The sequence below is a fragment of the Macaca mulatta genome, chromosome 7 (genome assembly GCF_049350105.2).
Source record: "Macaca mulatta isolate MMU2019108-1 chromosome 7, T2T-MMU8v2.0, whole genome shotgun sequence".
Taxonomy (NCBI): domain Eukaryota; kingdom Metazoa; phylum Chordata; class Mammalia; order Primates; family Cercopithecidae; genus Macaca; species Macaca mulatta.
In genome coordinates, this window is record NC_133412.1 from 178132880 (window position 1) to 178150729 (window position 17850).

General features: G+C 63.0%; 1 protein-coding gene across 16 annotated transcripts in view; it reads left to right on the forward strand.

Annotated features, from left to right (window-relative positions):
* The first annotated feature begins 562 nt into the window (after positions 1-562).
* INF2 (inverted formin 2) overlaps positions 563-17850 on the forward strand; it is a 31078-nt gene continuing 13790 nt past the window's right edge. For 4 of the 16 annotated variants that reach the window (XM_077942026.1, XM_077942027.1, XM_077942028.1 and 1 more), the window contains exons 1-5: positions 1855-1998; positions 13583-13982; positions 15314-15429; positions 15504-15663; positions 16130-16163. In XM_077942026.1, the coding sequence (XP_077798152.1) occupies positions 13592-13982; positions 15314-15429; positions 15504-15663; positions 16130-16163 (701 nt within the window). In that variant the 5' untranslated portion in view covers positions 1855-1998; positions 13583-13591. Of the gene's footprint in view, positions 825-1401; positions 1496-1854; positions 1999-11585; positions 11804-13582; positions 13983-15313; positions 15430-15503; positions 15686-16129; positions 17016-17850 lie in introns of those variants that run through there. The other 12 variants (XM_077942021.1, XM_077942022.1, XM_028851934.2 and 9 more) reach the window with 6 other exon arrangements.

The window sequence follows — 17850 nt, forward strand, 5'->3', positions numbered from 1 at the left end:
CACCCGGCCTCCTGCTCCAGCCTCTGAGTGAGGCTCAGGACTCTGCCTTTCCCCCAGGCAGATGGACAGGGGAGGGGGCTGCAGATCAAAGCTCACTCCCCACCGACATTCCCACATTCCTCCATTCACTGGATCAACAAACACACCCACTGGCAAGCACCGCTGCCAGGCGCCAGCTCCCAATGCAGATGAGTCAGCCCCACCCGTGCCCTCTCCCCACCCTCAGGTGGTGCCAGCGCAGGCACCAATGCTCGGGTCCAGGAGTGCACCAGGAGACCCAAAACCCAGCTTGAGGGAGGGCAGGAAGGCCTCCTGCTCTGGAAGGGGCCCTGGAGCCCCGTGTGGAGGGCTGGCGGCAAGGCTTCCAGGTGCATTCCAAGAACTGCAGAGTGCCTGTCTAGGAGCAGCCGCCGCCCAGGTTGGAGGGTGTCCAGTGAGCGCCTGCCTTGGCTGGCTCCTCAGGCACACCCGGCACTCAGGAGCGCTCATATGGGGCTGTTGCCAGCAGCTGCTCCTGCACTGGGGCTGAGCCAGCAAACTTCCAGGGCTGGGGCTGCTGCGCAGGGCAGGGTCTGCACAGGGAGCAGACGGACTTATCCCCACCAGAGGGGAGGCACACCAGGGTCAAAGGACACGCAGTTGGCCTCAAAGCAGAAACTGCTTCGGGGCTGGGAAGCCATTCAGGAGCCCTTCTCTCTCCCCTTGCCCTCACCCTGAGCCCTGGCCGCCATGGCCCACACAGCAGGCCCTCTGGAGAGAGATGTCAGGATTCCGAGTGGAGACACTTTATCCGCATGTTCTTGACCCTCATACAGCCCTTATGGGTACTTACTCTATTTTACAGATGGGGAAACTGAGGCTCCACAGGGTCATATCAGAGCCTGAGGCAGCACAGGGAGTGCTAGCCCCGGTTCTCAGGGCAGGGGTTGTGTCTGCTCTGTCACACGTCACACGAGGGCTCCCCCAGGCCTGCCTTCCTCTGCCCTCCCTCTAGCTGCCAGTGACCCCCAAACCCCAGGCCTGGTGCACTGTTTCCTGCAGCTCTGAGGCGTGAGACATCAGAAGGGACTTCCAGAGCTGGGGCCTGGCTCTCATCCAACCAGGCTGGCTTTCAGAGCGGACTATGGGCACGCCCCACGCTGGTCAATGTCGGCGGTGGGGGGATGGGTGCCCCCCAATCTAGGAGACAGATGAGGCTGGACAGCAGAGGGGTGGCAGAGAAAACCCACCCCATTGCGACACCTCCGCGGCCCTCATGCAGCTGCCTCCACCAACCAGCGAAGAGCGGCTGCCCAAGACCGCCGAGACCCCAACAAGGGTGGAGGGGCTCAGGCAGGGAGGGCTGCGGAGAGGAGGCCACATGGGTGGCCTGGTTGATGAGGAGGCTCTCTGTCCCTGAAGCCTGGGAAGAGCCATCTCTGCCGAGGGATCCCCGGACGCGGAGACTCCGGATCCGGCTGGCTGGAACAGGAGTCCCGGGCCGGGGCAGAGGGAGGTGAGCGGCGCCTGGGAAGCCAGTCCCACCGGGAGGATGGGGGTGTAGGTGGACGGGAGGAGGCAGAGGACAGGGACTGGGCGGACAGTGGGGGCTGAGGCGGGGGACGGCAGCTCTTCGCGTCCCACCCCCATCTCCGCCCATCAGGAGCCAAGCCAGCGGCGACCGCGAGAGGGCGGCCAGGGTATTCACGGGTGTGGGGAGACCCCTTAAAGAGCTCTCAGGGGCCGGCCACAGTGGGCGGGGCCACCCCAGCGACCACCCCCTCAGGCTCCGCCCCCGGCCTGCGCTCGCTCCCCACGTGGCCGCTGACGGGCGGGGCGGCACCTCCTCTTCCTCCCGCCCGCCCCGCCCCGCCCGCCCCTCGCCCGCCCCTCGCCCGCTTGGAGCCACGGTCCGAGCCTTGCGGAGCGCCGCAGTGGGATCCGGCTGCCCGCAGCCCCTGACCCGGCCCCGGACGGAGTGCCGGCAGCACCACCGCCCTCTGGCCGCTGCCTCACCGGGTAAGCCGTTGGCCTCGGGGTCCGCTAGGAGCCTCAGGGGAAACTGAGTCCGGGAGGAGGCGGGTGCGTGCTTGCGTCCAGGAGTGAGGCTCCGGGCTGCGGCGTGTGTGCCCCAGGTGGCGGCGGGCGGTTCCGCGGCGCAGGGCACAGTTCCCGGGCGGGGACCCCAGGGCACCCCTGGCCCCCCGGCACCGCGCGCCCCGCTCGGGACTGTGGTCCTCCGCGGCGCGGCACCGCCCGAGCGCGCACTGCCCGCAAAGTGGTGGGCCCAGGGTCGGCCGGGCCTACTCCAGGGGCAGGCGGGATTTCTGCGCCTCGCGGCTGCCACATCCTGACCATGAATCAGCCACAGTTGGGAAAATAAACTTCAACTTCGGGTCCGCAGCCCGGGTGGCACCCCGAGGTGCGCGCTGGCCTGCGGCCCCACCCTGACTGCTTGGCTTCCAGCTGCCCACGCGCAGGTGGGCGCACAGGGGGCTCTCCCCCCCATCCCCACCGCTGGCAGGCTTAGGGGAGTCAGCCTCCATCACAGTTCTCTGTTCCTTTTGGGTGGGGTAGGAGCCAATCCCTGTGCGGCCCCAGACCCACCCGTCAACCCTCTAACTGGGGAGTCGCCCCAGGAGTGACCTTGACTAAGGAGGGGAAGCGGGGTGACCAGCTGTGTCCCTGACCGTCCCCAGTCCCCCCTGGGGAGCACAGGCCTGGGGGTGGACTGCCTGTCTGGGCTTTCTGGGGCTCAAGCTCCCCACCCAGGGCTCCCGCAGCTCAGCTGTGACCACAGCGTTATTGGCCACTCCAGCTGGACACACCAGGAGGCAGAGAGTCTGAGACCCTGCCGGGGGCAGGGAACCAGGAACCGGACCAGAGGTCAGGCACGCCCAGAAGGCGCTGGATGTAGGAAATTCCTTTACCGCCAGCCCTGCCCCTCCCTCTGGCACTGGAATGGAGCAGGATACTTGCCCTCTTCGGGCCTCAGTTTCCACATTTGCACTCTGAAGGGTGGGACAGCAGTTCAGGCTGGGACCTGCTCCCTGCTGCCCTGCACAGGGGAAGGTGGGGTCCCAGAGCAGTGCTCCAGACCCCAAGGATGCCACCCAGCCAGGGACTTTTGGTGTGTGGGTGCTCAGCCCCCAGTGCAGCAAATAGCAGCACTGGGTTCCAGGCCTGGGGTCTGAGACCTCACACGGCTCCCATCCCTACCAGGGCAGCAGCAATTTTCTGTTCTAAAAGCCCGGTTGGTGCAGTGAGCCCTCCTGCAACCTGAGGGAGCTGACCCCTGCCCAGGCCCCGCCCTCCCATCCCTGGACTGTCATGGGCCCTACAACCCAGCAAAGGGGGTGTCACTAGTGGGGACAGACCAAGTGGCCAGGTGCGCCTGTAGCCTCCACAGCCAGGGCTCCTGAGCAGCGAAGAGTTAACCTTCAGGTGAGCGCCCACTTTGTGGAGGAGCTGACGGCTGTCAAGCTAATGACACACCGCACTTGTGGGGACGTGGAGGCTCCTACCTGAAATAGACTCTGTGCGCCTTCCATCAAAGTGCAGTTACTTCCCGGGTTGGAAAAGTTATGGGGTTCGTGCAGGCTGCGGGAGGGGTGGGTGGTGACTGGAAAGTAATTCGGTGCTGCCTGTGGGTGTGGGGCAGGACGCAGCTGGCCCAGCTCTGGGGACAGTGAAGTAAGCTCAAGCCTCTGGCTTTTTGCTGGTGCCTGGAGGTCAAATTTCCCCATAGTCAGGAATGAGACCTGACTCCCTGCTGCCAGCCTCCATCTTGCAAACAGCAGGTGTCTGGTAGGTGTGTGGTTCATGGCCCAGTGGACACAAGACGTTGGAGAAGGCACACCCACCTCTGTTTTCAGGATGGTGGATGGGAAGGCCGGGAGGTGGAGACCACACAGGAGCCACTCTCTGGAGGGCAGTCCCCAGGGGCCACAGCAGAGCCAGGCCTAGTGGACAACTGAAGTCAAAGACAAGGAGGCTGCTACCAACTGTGGGAAGGAGAGAGGGCATGGGCGCGGACTCCCCGTCGCTGGAGGGGTGAGCAGGGTCCAACCACCTGGCCCCCTGTTAGAGAGACTTCCACTCCTGCCAGCCTCACCCTAGGAGGGAGTCCTGCCTGGTCTGCCTCTGAGCACCCAGACAGCCTGAGTCCCGAGCTGGGGTGGGGTCTGTTCAGACAGCTGCCCCCCTGCCCAGCACTGGTATACCCTGGCGACCGCCAGGCCAGGAGAGCAGGGCAGACTGGTGGTGCCTGTCCTCTCCTGAGGGTTTGTCCTCTCTCACAGCCTTTTCTAAGCTGTAATTAAATAAGGAACCACAGGGGCTGCTCAGGGTCACCCCTCTGAGGGCTCATGTCAGTCCCCGAGAGCCAGCCCCAAGCCGGGCCTGTTCCCTCACCATTCACACCTGCCTGGGCCGTGTCTGTGTGCTTAGTGAGTGGGTGAGGAGGGAAGGAATGAGCTAGCCTGCCGGGTCCCACCGCACGGTCTCCCACCCTCATCCCTCCCGGTGAGGCGTGGGTCCTGCAGGAACATTCATTTCACAGATGAGGCAAGGGACAGTCAGTGCCATTTTACACTCCGTGCCATCCATTCTGCCAGGAGGGGCTGATAAAGCCCCTACTGTGTGCATCTGCCTTTGTGCCCAGAGCCTGGAGCCCAGCCCCGCTGGCACTGTGCCAGGTAGGTACATGGCACTTACTGGATGTCAGGGTGCATATGGGCTGGCCTCACAGAGTAGCTGGAGGCCGAGGCCCCCCACCCTTTTGCTACCACTGGGGTAGGCTCAGGGTCCTGGCACTGCCACTCTGGGAATAGGACAGGCCTGTCCTGGTCAAGTAGCCGTTACCAGGCCTCCAAACTCGGGGATTGGTAGGGCAGGAATAGGCCCGCCCTCCAGGCAGCCACCTGTGTCAATCCAGAGCAGCGCATGCAGACAGAGAACTGCCCAAGGGCCAGCCTGGACCCCAGAGCCCTCCTGGCCAGTCAGGGCCTGGGTCACAGCCTGGGTGGTACGACCAGCATGGTCACAGCCCAGATGGGATGACTAGCGTGACGGCCCTGAGGACAGAATGGCCAAGGGCAAGGGCCAAGGCTGCCTTCCTCTTTCGCCTGCAGCTTTTCCCAGAGGCAGCAGAGGTGGGAGGGAGAGGGGCCAGGAGAGAAGGGCCAGGCTGGGCCACCCCGAGCCTCTGTGCCCTCAGTTCACTCCTGTTCTCACTTCAGAAGGGTGATTGGCCATGGCTGGGGTACCCTCTGTCTCCCTGAGCCCCAACCTCTGTCTGTTGGAAATGGCATGGAGACCCAGAAGGAGCAGATGGGCACCACTGGAGGCCTGGCCGGGCTCCTGGCGGCCGATCAAGGCCTTTGCAGGGTCAGAGGGACATGGGAAGATGCTGCCAAGGCCCCCGGCCCTGGTGCCCTGGGCAGGGACCCCCTGCTCCCGTGCTATGACAGCTCTCTACCACCCCACCCTCTTCCTGTGACCTGGACTCAATCTGAGCACCCCAAGGTCCAAAGTGGGAGAGGTGGGGTGGGGCGGATTGGAGGGCTGCCCTACTGTTACAGGGCTCTGCCCCAGGCCCACCTCACAGTGACGACTGAGGCCCCCCAGGCAGCCCTTCGTGGGCCAGAACTCAACCAGGAGCCATACCTGGGGCAGAGGGCAGGCTGTCTGCTTCCCATTTTGCAGAGGAGGGCTAATGTCAAAGCCTAGCTTTGAGGCTAACCCAGGGCACAGTTGAGGAGGGAGGGGGAGGGAACCAGTGGCCCACCGAACACACAGCCCTGGGTAACGGCTTCTCTGTATCATCTCCAAGCCCCCATTCAGCTGCTGTAGGCAGAGGCCAGCCCCAGCCCCTCGCTCTGCCCAGCCAGTGGCCGGCTGCCCAACACACATGGAGTCCCAGTGGGCATGGCCAGTGGTGCTGGCGTTTGTTCGTGCCTGAGCTGTCCTGGCCCTCGCCGGGTCGGGGGTAGACATGGCCAGCTGTGCAAGGAGGGCCAGCATCCCACTGGCCTCCATCTCCCCATCTGTACCTGGGTCCTTGCAAGCCCTGGGACATGGCCTCGGTGTGCAGCCTGCCCGCCCCACCCTTTGTGCTACTGGGTCCGTGTTCCTGCTCCAGGCACAGCTCAGACTGTCACCTGCACCCAGCCTAGGCCGGGAGGAGGACACAGGGTGGGGGTGAGGGAGTAGCCACCTGTCCCCACCTGCCTTTGCTTCCACCTTGTGCACAGACGTGAGTGGCCTGAGAACAGGAGCCCCTTGGGGACACCCAGGACCCCTGCCTATGCTTCCATGTGCAGAGGGCCCCCCTGGCTGCCCCTTTCCTGGGCCAGGCCAGGCTGTGGAGGTACAGGCAGAGCAGTGAGGGGCTGCCTGCAGGAGCTGGCAGAGCCATGGGCCGGGCCCAGGAGGGGCCTCACAGGTGGTGCTGGCTTAGCCAACCCAGGTCAGAGCTACAGGGCCCTGGAGAACATCCTGGCCATTTTACAGATGAGAAAACTGAATCTAGAATGGACCTGGCTCTCAGGCCCCTGGCACCTTCGTGTCCCAGCAAGCATTGCCAAGCAGCATGTTGTACCCACGCTGAGGATCTTGTTTGCCCTGTTGGGCCTGACAGGCTGCCTGGCACTGGCTGCCTGGAGCAGAGGTCAAGAGACGCTGAGCAGGGGCTGCAAAGACTCATGCAACGTCCCAGCACCATCCCAGCTCCGTCCCAGCCGCCTAACAGGAGGTGTGGGCTGAGCGGGAAGGCAGGTGGTCAGGGCATGTGCTCTGCGTGGTTATGCACTGGCATTACAGGTGGCATCTCGTTGATCTGTCAGTAAGCTGTGGGGTTGGCATTGACACGCTCATCCGCATTTGAGGACAGGAACCAGGAGATCCTATGGGTCACAGGCCGGTCAGCGGCAGAGCCCAGTCTCACCCAGAATCAGAGCCGCCCCCACCCTGGGCCCTGGCAGCAGCCCCTGGCCGTGCTGGGTGCGCAGCCTCAGCGTCTCCCCCACTCTCAATCTGTCTTTGTTCTCCCTGCTCCTGGGAAGGCAGCTGCTAGTGGGGATGTGGGCTGGGGGCAGGGACCATGGAGCTTGGCTTATGGGCAGGCAGCGGGCAGCCGTCCTGTCCTGGCACAGGCAGGGTGGGGGCTGGACACCCTGGGGCCTAGCGAGGCACACAGCAATCAGGACCTGAACCCTGAAGCTGGGGCCTGGCTCCAACCAGCTGCTGCCCTTCCCCTCCCAGGTTGAGAGAGGCCTTTTCTGAGGACAGAGGAGGGACCTGGGGGCCTCGGAGGGAGGCATCTCTGAGTGTGTCTGGTCTCGAGGGAGGAAACCCAGGTGGGACATTTCTGGTGATGACCTCCTGGTCTTCATGCTCCTGGCCACCTGCCCCCATTGCCCAGCAGACCCCCTGCAGGGTACATCTGGGGTCTGGGATAGGCCACCGCTGGGCTCGTGCCACCTGCAGGGCCTGATCAGGCCCTGTGCCCTCCCCAGTCCCTAACCACAGATCTGCACACGTCACTCCCAGCCACAGCCATAGTAGGTGCTGGCAGGCCCTCAGACAGACTCAGGAAGTACTTCCAGTGCAGCCGCTGGTCCCCCCACGCCTCTCCCTGGGCCCCCAGACTCCAGCCCAGACCCCCGAGAATGCCAGAGGTGACCAGGCCCTCAGGGAGCACCCCGTTGGCCCTGCTCTTTGTGCAGTGGAGACACTGTGGCCTGGAGAAGGTGACTGGCGAGCTGCCTGCCCACCCCAGCCCTGCACACCCTCAGTGCAGGTGGAAGCGAGAGCCTGGCTTCCTGGTGTGGGGCCACCGCCCTTCCTGTCCTCCCTTGCCTGGGCTATGCTTGCCGACCCTACTCCCAGTGAGCCCTCCTTCCAGTGAGCTGGGGCATTTCCTGTTTGCTGCATCCCCCACCCCCCCGCCCCACAGACAGAGCCACCCTCCTCCCTGTGGCTTCCACAGGGCTCTGTTCCTAACCCAGGAAGACGTACCTCCCCCAGGCCTATTGTCTGCCCCAGATCCTGGGGACACAGAGAGCCCAGCTGTAGCCTGGCTCCCGGACCAGTGGTGTCCCCTGGCATTCAGTGCTGGCCAGCCCGGACCCCCAGCCACCTCCACCAACACTTGCCAGAGTGCCATGAAGAACCCCTGGCTCCCAGCTCTCTCCCTGGGTGACCCAAGCAGGGGCTGCCACCGCTCTGAGCCCAGCTTCCCTCTGGGAGATGTTGCTGCTGTCTTTTGATCATTTTGCTTGCTTTCTTCCTCAGTAGCAAACAACGGTATTCATCCTAGATGCAGCTTTGGTTAGTGATTGGGCAGGTGTCCTGGTGGCATCGCACACACCATGTGATTGAACTCCGTCACCATGTGGCTGCTTCCCATCTTTGTCTTTTGATCATGATGCTGCTGAGAGCGTCTTTCTACCTACCCACTCCCAGGGGGCCCTTCTGTCCTGCTGTGGGTCCCCACAGTGGCCCAGGGGGCCCTCTTTGCACAACAAGCAGAGTTCAAGATCTTGGAGGGCTTTGGAGGCAGGAGTCTCACACTGCATCCAGATCTTAGGGACTGCAGGCAGCATGAGGGCTAGAGTGCTTCTTGGGTGTGAGATGGGCCAGGGGACAGTGAGGACACAACCAGCCCTCACTGAGGCCCAGTGCGCCCCATGACCCTGGACAGGTGGCAACGGGTGGACCCCCATCCTCGCCTGCCTTGAGGCCCCCTGTATACAGGCCCTCCCTGGGCCTTGCCGGCAGTCGGTGAGCCACCAGGTCAGTGGAGGTCCCTCAAGGGGCCGTTGGCCGGGTGGGGAAGGTGACACATGCCAGAGGCTCAAAGGAGCTGATAGTCTGAGTGGGAGGGAGGGGAATGGGGGTCATGGTAGGACAGGCTCAGCTCCAGGTGCCTCCACCGCCCTGCAGGGCCTGGGCTGCCTAGAACCCCGGGGTGCTGCCAGGAACGCGTGCAGTTCTGGAGATCCATGGGTTGCCAAGCAGTGGAAAAATTTGGGCTCTTGGAGGAGCTAAAAATACAGTGTGGCAGCCCCTGCCTCCTAGTTCCGGAATCCTCTCCTGCCGTTCTGCCCGCCCACCCCGTGGAAGACAAGTTCCCTCCCTGTACCCTCACCACCAACGCTGGCTCAGGGCCCAGAAGCATCCATCCCTGTGCCAGTGCCAGAAGGGCCACACTGCGGCTGCCTGCCCACTCCCAGGCAGTGGCCCCCACAGGTGCTCATGTGCCCAGCCGGTGCCTGCCCTACCCCCGCCTCTGCTTCAGGATCCCCAGAGCCCCTTGGTCCCAGGCACACAAGGCAGTACCTGCCTCCCCAGGGCTGTCCGGCTCAGGGCTTGGCCTGTTCCTCGTGGGGAGCCTGGACTCAGGCAGACCTCTCCCTTCCCTACCAGTGGGGCCTTCACACGGGAGGGGGCTGTTCCAGGCAGACTCAGAACATGTCACAGTGGGGCCTCCAGGCCCATTGGTGCTGGCTGAGGGCGTAGGACCCGCCACACGGTGCTGTGGAAGGCCCTCCTCGCCTGGTTCCTGGGGCTTCAGGGGCTGGCTCAGGTCCCTCAGGTACCCAGGATTCAGGCCTGGGTACCCTAACCCCAGCCCGTGTGCCACTCAGGGTCATGGGCCCATGCAGGAGCCCCCAGCTACTCTCCACAGCTCGGGGCTGGGCCTGCCTCAAGAGCCCACACTCCCCGGCTCTGGTTTTCTGTCTGCACCACAGGGGCTGGGCACATGGTCTCAGGTCTAGTGAGGGCCAGCCATGTCCCTGTCCCCACCCACACCACACACTCAGCTTGACTGCTGACTGCCAGGCGGGGCAGAGGCCCAGCGGCTGCCCGAGCGTCAGTGCAGCTGCCCTAGCGTGTAGGCATTCGGATGGAGGTGCTGGCAGCACCACACCAGGCTGGCCAGGCCCAGGCCCAGAGGGGGGCCCTGCCTGTAGGAGCTGGAGTCTGAGGGGAGAGGCGTGGCCCTGTCCTCTGGAAGCCCCACGCTAGTGCTGAAGAACCACGGTGACGTCCCACTAGCGTGGGTGGGGCGAGCCCCTCAGACCTCAGAGTCTTCGTCTGCAGAAGACCTGCCGTGTGCGGTTCCATTGGTGCCGGTGGACTGCTGGGGGTGGGGTGGATGGGACGCCCCTTCTTGGCGTCCTGACCCTTTTGCTGTCTGAGGCGTGGGGTCTGGCCTGAGCCATGGGTACTGGGCCCTGCAGAGCCTGGATGGTCCTGCCCTGCCTCAGCCAGAGTTGGTGTCGGCTGTAAAAAAGATTGCGAAGAACGCAAATTCCTGTGCCTGTGGGGAGGTGGCCACGCCCTACAGCCGGGGCTGGGGAGCTCTGAGGACACATTCCTGTGCTGGTGGCCCCGCCAACCCACTTTCCAGATGGACAACAGAGAAGGGCAGCCTGCCCCGGGGCACACAGCTCAGCAATGAGACTCCCGCCCTCTGCCCTTCTCAGTTGGCACTGGCACCTTCCAGGGTATTGTTCCCCGTAGCCCCGTGCCCCTGAGATCAGTACACTGTGGGTTCCTTCTGGAATCCTTGCAGAAGTGGACACCACCCCCCAGTAAAAACAGGCAAGGCTGTTTGTGCAGAGCTGGCTGTAGCAGGGAGTCGGCCACTGCCACCCGCGTTTAGCAGATACTCAGGCGGGCAGGGCAGTGGGAAGCCTCATGGTTTTCTCATGGATATTTCACTCTATACATAGAAAGCTTTTTATAGACAAAGGGAAGGCTCGGGGATGCCCTGAGAGAGGCTGCTGGCTGGAAGTCGGGCTCCTATGATGGGACAAAAATCACGGAAGCTGTCAGTTATTAACGAGGTCCCGGCCGTTTGGGGCCAGTGGCCAGATTGCGGGTCAGAGTGCTGCATATATGGTCTGGCCGTGGTGTGTTTGCAGGTTCAGCCTCATGCTGAAAAGCAGTTGGAACATTCCCCATCGTAGAGACCGGGGGGCACAGATGAGATCGGGCAGCCTTGGTGGCATCGCAGAAGGAGGAAGGCAGCTCTGGTCTCATCCTCCGGGTCCTCAGCTGGAACCCTGTCTGTGCTGGGCCGTAGCCCAGCAAGGCCCTGCTACACTCACTGCCCCCAGACAGCACCTGGTGGGGCACGGTCAACCGGGGCAGCTCAGACACAGAGCTGGGCACCCAGGCACAGGGGTATGGAAAGCTGATGGGCAGGAGGGCCAGTTTCCTCCCACCGTGGCTCCACCCCACTGACCAAGGGGGCTCCTCTTGACTGGGGTCTTTCAGGGACTTGCACAGGGCAAGGAGCACTGGGCAGTGCCAAGAGGGGCAGTACTCAGGTCAGGGAGCACCTTCGAGTCCAGGGACACCCTGGGGCCTGGGGCACAGGTGGCTCGCGGAGGCACTGCTTGTCTCTAAAAGGTCAGGATTTTTTGCGTGGAGGGACCCCTGGGGCTCTTGGCTGGAGAGGACACTCTGGATGCCAGGGGCCGGGCCTGGGAGAGTTCATAACTCCGTCCGCTCAGCCTGTGCCAAGGAGACTCCGGCCAATGGAAGCGGGGGAGGAAAGGAGGGCCAGTTCTGGGGCCTCTTTAGGCAGCAGCAGCCAAGGTGGGTGGGAATACGTGCAGAGGCTCGGCTGCCTGGCTCTTCATGGTGGTGGGAGCAACCCCTACTGCTACCAGGAGGGGCGTTGGGGACCCGGGTGGCTCTGGCAGCTCAGCGGTCCGCAGCAATGAGAAGCCAGGGGAGCGTGAGGAGCAGCCCAGGGCAGGGCCCAGAGTGGGTGGGCAGAGGCGGCCGGAAGGTCCTGCGCATCTGGGTGAGTGGATAGCCACTGGGTGACCAAGAGGGCCGGGCCTGGGAGGGCAGCTTAAAACCACAGTGGGCCGGGGGCTCCGGGCTCTCTGCTGTACAGTGCCCAGACCAGGACCCCCTGCCGGGAGGAGGGGCATCCCAAGGACAGCCTCTCAGGATGCTCCTGGCAGCCTGATGCTGGAGGTGCGGAGGAGGACACTGAGGCCTAGGCAGGATGAGTGACTGGGCCCAGGTCTGCTGGTGAGGGCCCGAGCTGGGGACACGCAGATCAGAGCTCTGGCTTACACCTGTCAGGCTGCCTCCTGGAAGGAACCCGCTGGCCTCCCGGGGCAGTTGAACAGGTGGAGGGCTGAGGGGTGGTGCGGGGAGTAGGGGCTGGACTGCCGGAAACACCAGGCTGGGGAGTGGGCCTGAGACCTCAAGGGCAGGTGCTCCAGGACACTCTCCCAAGGCAGGAGGGGAGGAATGGGGCCTCCAGCGGTGAGGACAGCAGCGGGGCTGGGGCCAGAGCCGCCTGGGGAGGCAGGCGCTTGGGTTCTCAACCCTGCTTGGCTTCTGTGACCTCAAATGCCCCTCAGCCGGGGGTCCCCTGACTTACCAGGCTGCGCAGCACTTGAAGCAAAGCCATGCGGGACCTCCAGTCACAGCCCAGCCGTGCCCAGGTGAGGGACTGTGGGCACAGACCCAGCTTCTCTGGGACCCAGCCGCCTCTAGTTCCCCACCTGTTGCAGGAGGTATAAAGTGCCTGCCTTGGAGGTGGTGGGAAGCCAAGGGCCAGGGTGGAGAGTGCTGGGCCAGGGTGGAGGCTCAGAGCGTGTCCCTGCCAGGCCCGGCCCCCGAGCTCCCTCCCCAAGGCTCCACGCAGCCGTTCTCAGACGCTAAATATAAGATCTGAGCCATACATGGTTGCAGGAGGGCCTGGGATGCCCCTGACCTTCGAGGCCAGTTCCCAGGGTCTGTGGCTGGGGACAGCGGCTGGGGAGATGTGGCGGCGTGGAGCTGATGTCAGAGGTGCAACCGCCTGTCCTGCTGTTCTGTTTTGGGGAAAGGCACGTGTTGGGGCTCTTCTGGGCTGGGCCTGTTACCAGGGTGTTCCCAGGGCTGAAGTCAGACCTGTTGCGACTGAATTCTGGTTAAACCCTGAGTGCCAAGGGTCTCCGTCTTCCTGTTGGTGTGAGCCCCCCACCCACATGCAGATGGGCAGACTGAGGCCCAGGGGAGACCCGGGAGCCGCCTCTCCTCCCCAGCCATGCTCTTGACGCTGTGGGCAGCCCAGGCAGTGCCTGAGGTTTGGAATCTCCCTGTCCATATTGTCCACTGGGGTGGGGGAAGTGCCCTGGGGTGAGATAAGGGAGCCTCAGATGCGCCGTTTTGTTGCATCATGACCACGGGTAGTGTTCCAGCCAGTGGAGCCTCCCGCTCCCCCCAGTCCTTCCCAAGCTCATCCGGTCCTGTCAAGTCGCAGGGGCCGTGCTGGCCTCGGAATTGCGGTGCAGGTCTGAGCCGGCTCCTCCCCTCCTAGCCCTGAGCCTGGGGGTCCACATGCATGCAGTGGGGCCTTTCCTGCCTGCTGCCTCAGTTGCCGAAATTCGGTCAGGGATGGGTACAGGGAAGCCTAAGATATAGTGGGGGACACAGAGCTACTCCTAACCCTCAGCATGACACGTGAGCAGGAATTACAGCAGAGAAACTGAGGCTGAGGGAAGTGGCCCGTCTGCACTGGTGGCCAGGAGGACAGCCCCCATCCCCTCCCCGCTGACGGCTCCCTGCCCTCTGCCCGCAGCTCGGCAAGATGTCGGTGAAGGAGGGCGCACAGCGCAAGTGGGCAGCGCTGAAGGAGAAGCTGGGGCCACAGGACTCGGACCCCACAGAGGCCAACCTGGAGAGCGCGGACCCTGAGCTGTGCATCCGGCTGCTCCAGATGCCCTCTGTGGTCAACTACTCCGGCCTGCGCAAGCGCCTGGAGGGCAGCGACGGCAGCTGGATGGTGCAATTCCTGGAGCAGAGCGGCCTGGACCTGCTGCTCGAGGCGCTGGCGCGGCTGTCGGGCCGCGGCGTGGCACGCATCTCGGATGCCCTGCTGCAGCTCACCTGCGTGAGCTGCGTGCGCGCTGTCATGAACTCGCGGCAGGGCATCGAGTACATCCTCAGCAACCAGGGCTACGTGCGCCAGCTCTCCCAGGGTGAGCCGCAGTGCGGGAGGGCCGCCCAGGCAGACACTAGGGACCTGGTATGAGGCTTCAGCCTGGGGACCCACCAGGAGGAAGGCAGCCAGACAGGCAAGGAGGGCTTCCTGGAGGAGGACTGGCTTCCTGGGCTCAGGAAAAACATCCACATTCACTCCTAGTCTGAGGCTTCCAGGTCACCCCAGTCCCCGCACTGCTGCACCAGCGGTCCCCCTGTGCCCCTCTGTGTTCTATGTCTCTGCTCCATCCTTCCTCCCCATCCTGTGCTGGCTCCCACCCTCTGGCCTCTCTGCCCTTGTCCACACCTCGGCGGCAGAAGTCACCTGAGTTAGAGATGCAAATCCACCCGAGTGGCTCCTACATACACCTGCCTGGCTCCAAGCCCTTCAGCCTCAGCCTAGACAAAGCCCTTCAGGTCTGGCCCACATCTACTGATGGTGTCACCCTCCACCTCCCAGCGCCTTCCCCAGCGTCTCCCTCCCTGCCCTGTCCCCTACTCCAGCACCCAGGAACCTCGTCCCCGGCAGGCAGGCCTCTTGTCTCTGCCTCTGCTCATGTTTTCTGCCTTTGTGTCCTCCAAGGTCCTGAACTAAGCCCTTAAGCCCCAGCTCCCTTTCCCCTCCTCCAGGAAGTCTCCCCAGCCTGTGCCCAAAGTTAGTCCTGGCCCCTTGAGAGAACCCCTTGCTGTGCCGCTCCATGGCTGCTGCCAGGTCCCACCGATGCTTGGGGATGAGCTAGGCTGGGCAGTGATGGGCAGGGCGGGACCCATGGGGGCAGCAGGTACCTGTGCGGGCAAGCAAGCCAGAGGCACCTCGTTTCTGTTGGACCCAGGGGACAGAGGCAGGTGCAGGGGCCAGCCGCTCTCAGCCTGTCTCCCTAGCCTGGGCCTGGCAGGGCCCCTCTATGGAGTCTTTTGTGAATTGTTCTCAGCAGGGTCAGATGAGAGACACCCCCAGAACTTTCACAGCTCCAGGGATGGGGTGGGAGGCAGGGGTTCATAGGAATGAGGTTATGTCTGCCGTAAACACAGTAAGTGCTGCATTGGGAGAAAACCTGGGCCCAGAGCCAGTGACAGGATGGGGCGGCTGCCTCCAAGCCCTTCCCTGCAGGGTCTGGCCCTGTGGTCCAGGAGCAGAGTCAGGACACCGAGGAGTGGGCAGCTCGTTGGGTCCCAGCCCTTTGTTCAGCACTGCGGTGGGCCACGGACAAGTGCCCGGCACCCCCTGGCGTCTGCCTGCCAGGCCCAGAGCCCCAGCCCTGAGCCCAGCTGCACAGGCATAGGAAAGGGTGCATTGGCCCTGCTGAGCCTGCCCACTCCACCCTGGCAGCCCTGGACACATCCAACGTGATGGTGAAGAAGCAGGTGTTTGAGCTGCTGGCCGCCCTGTGCATCTACTCTCCCGAGGGCCACGCACTGACCCTGGACGCCCTGGACCACTACAAGGTGGGCGGCAGGGCCTGGGCCTGGGCACGTGGGGCTCCCTGCCCGGGTGTGCCCTGACCCCGCCCTCCCCGCAGACGGTGTGCAGCCAGCAGTACCGCTTCAGCATTGTCATGAACGAGCTCTCCGGCAGCGACAACGTGCCTTACGTAGTCACCCTGCTCAGCGTGATCAACGCCGTCATCCTGGGCCCCGAGGACCTGCGCACGCGCACCCAGCTGCGGAATGAGTTTATCGGTGAGCGCCTGCCCTGGGCTGCGTGCCCGCTCCTGCCCGCCTCTTGGCCAGCGCGTCCCATGCTGCATCCACCTGGGGAGGTGGGAGCGCCACAAAACCTGCCCCCGGCCCAGGGCCCCAGAGGAAGGCACCATCTCGGGCCTGCCACCACCTGCCCCTTCGATGGACGTGGGCCTCAGAACGCCTGGGGGTCAACCCTGGACTGTTCTCAGTTACGAGGCTGGCCAGGCAGTGGAGTGGGACAGGGGGCTTGAGACCTGGTTCCCACCCTGCCTGTTCTGAGCCCTGAGTAAGCATCACTGTGTGTCCAGCATGACGTCTCCCCTCATGGCTCCCCTCTGGAGCCTCAGGTCTCTGGTGTCCCGTGACTGCAGCAGAGCAGGCCGGGTGCTCTGGGTGGCAGAAGTGAACTGGGGACGGTGGGGTGTGGCCTCCAAACCCTCTGACCCTGTCCATCCCTTCGCAGGGCTGCAGCTGCTGGATGTCCTAGCTCGCCTGCGGTGAGTCCCCACTGTGGCGGTCCTGCCGGCTGCCCCTACTGCTCCCAGGGCCAGGCCCACCTGCCCTTTGGATCCCAGCCACCTCACCTGAGCAGCATCTCCAGATGGCAGGGAGGTGGCTCCCCCGGAGTAACCCCAGGGGGTCCAGCCAGAAGCCAGGTCTCAGGCTAGAGTCCAGCTCACTGTCCCTGGCAGCTGCCCACAGAAACTAGGGTTGCAGCAGCCATAGAAAGGACAGAATGAGCTCATATCCTTTGCACACCGTGGATGGAGCTAGAGGCCGTGATCCTAAGTGAACCAACCCAGAAACAGAAAATGAAATGCCAGTAAGAGGGAACTACAGGGTGATTCACGTGGATGCAAGATGGAGACAGGGACACGGGCTTCAGGAGCGAGAGTTGAAAAACTACCTACAGGCACAGTGTTCATTGCTACTTGGTGTCAGGCCCACTAGAACAAGGGTCCCCAACCCCCCGGCTGTGGACCGGTAGACGGCTTGTTGGAACCGGGCCATGCAGCAGAAAGTGAGTGGTGGGCAGGCATTCCCGCCTGAGCTCCGCCTCCCGTCAGATCAGCACTGCATTAGATTCTCACTGCGCACGCACACGAGGGATCCAGGCTCCTCATGACAATCTAATGCCTGATGATCGGGGGTGGAACAGGTTTATCCCTAAACCATTCCCGTCACCCCAGTCTGTGGAAAAATTGTCTTCCACAAAACCAGTCCCTGGTGCCGGAAAGGCTGGGGACCACTGCCCTAGAAGGCTAATCCCCTACGTTACACAGTGTACCATGTGGCAAACATGCACATGTACCCCCTGAGTCTAAAATAAATTTTTTTAAAAAAAGAAACTAGGGTTGCCAGGTACTGTATGGGGCATGAAGTTCATTCAGGTTTCAATACACAACAGACAATGTTTTCGTGTAAATATATCCCAGATGTTGCATGGGATATACTTATGCCAAAAGTTATTCGTTGTTTGTCTGAAATTCAAATTGAACAGGTACTCTGTAGTTTCATTTGCTAAATCTTGCAGCCCTGCTGAGAACCCACATAGCTGGGAAGCTCTATCCCAGGCCTCAGTCAGGACTGGACTCAGGGGAGTCAGCTTGGAGGAGCCCAGGGCTAGAACGCCTTGTGTTGAAATGGCCTCAGGAGCCAGGCGCAGTGGCTCACACCTGTATTCCCAGCACTTTGGGAGGCCAAGATGGGCAGATCACCTGAGGTCAGGGGTTCGAGACCAGCCTGGCCAACGTGGTGAAACCCCATCTCTACTAAAAGTACAAAAATTAGCCAGGCATGGTGGCATGTGCCTACAATCCCAGCTACTTAAGAGGCTGAGGCAGAATCGGTGGATACCAGGAGGTTGCAGTGAGCCGAGATCATACCACTGCACTCCAGCATGGGTGACAGAGTGAGACTCCATCTCAAAAAAAAAAAGAAATGGCCTCAGGGAAAGTTTGCCCGCATGAGTGCCTGTGCCCCGCCAGTGTGGGCTGAAGGGGGCCGGCTCTGCCTGCAGAGGACTCTGCTCATTGACCAGACTGAGATGACTGGCAAGTCCTAGGCCCAGTGAACACTAAGGTCCCTCCTGCTCAGGCCAGAGCCCCGCCCCTCCTGTATCCATGCAGCCCTGTGAACCCACCTCAGGTGTGGTCCTCACTGTGGCCACACAGCTCCCAGAGG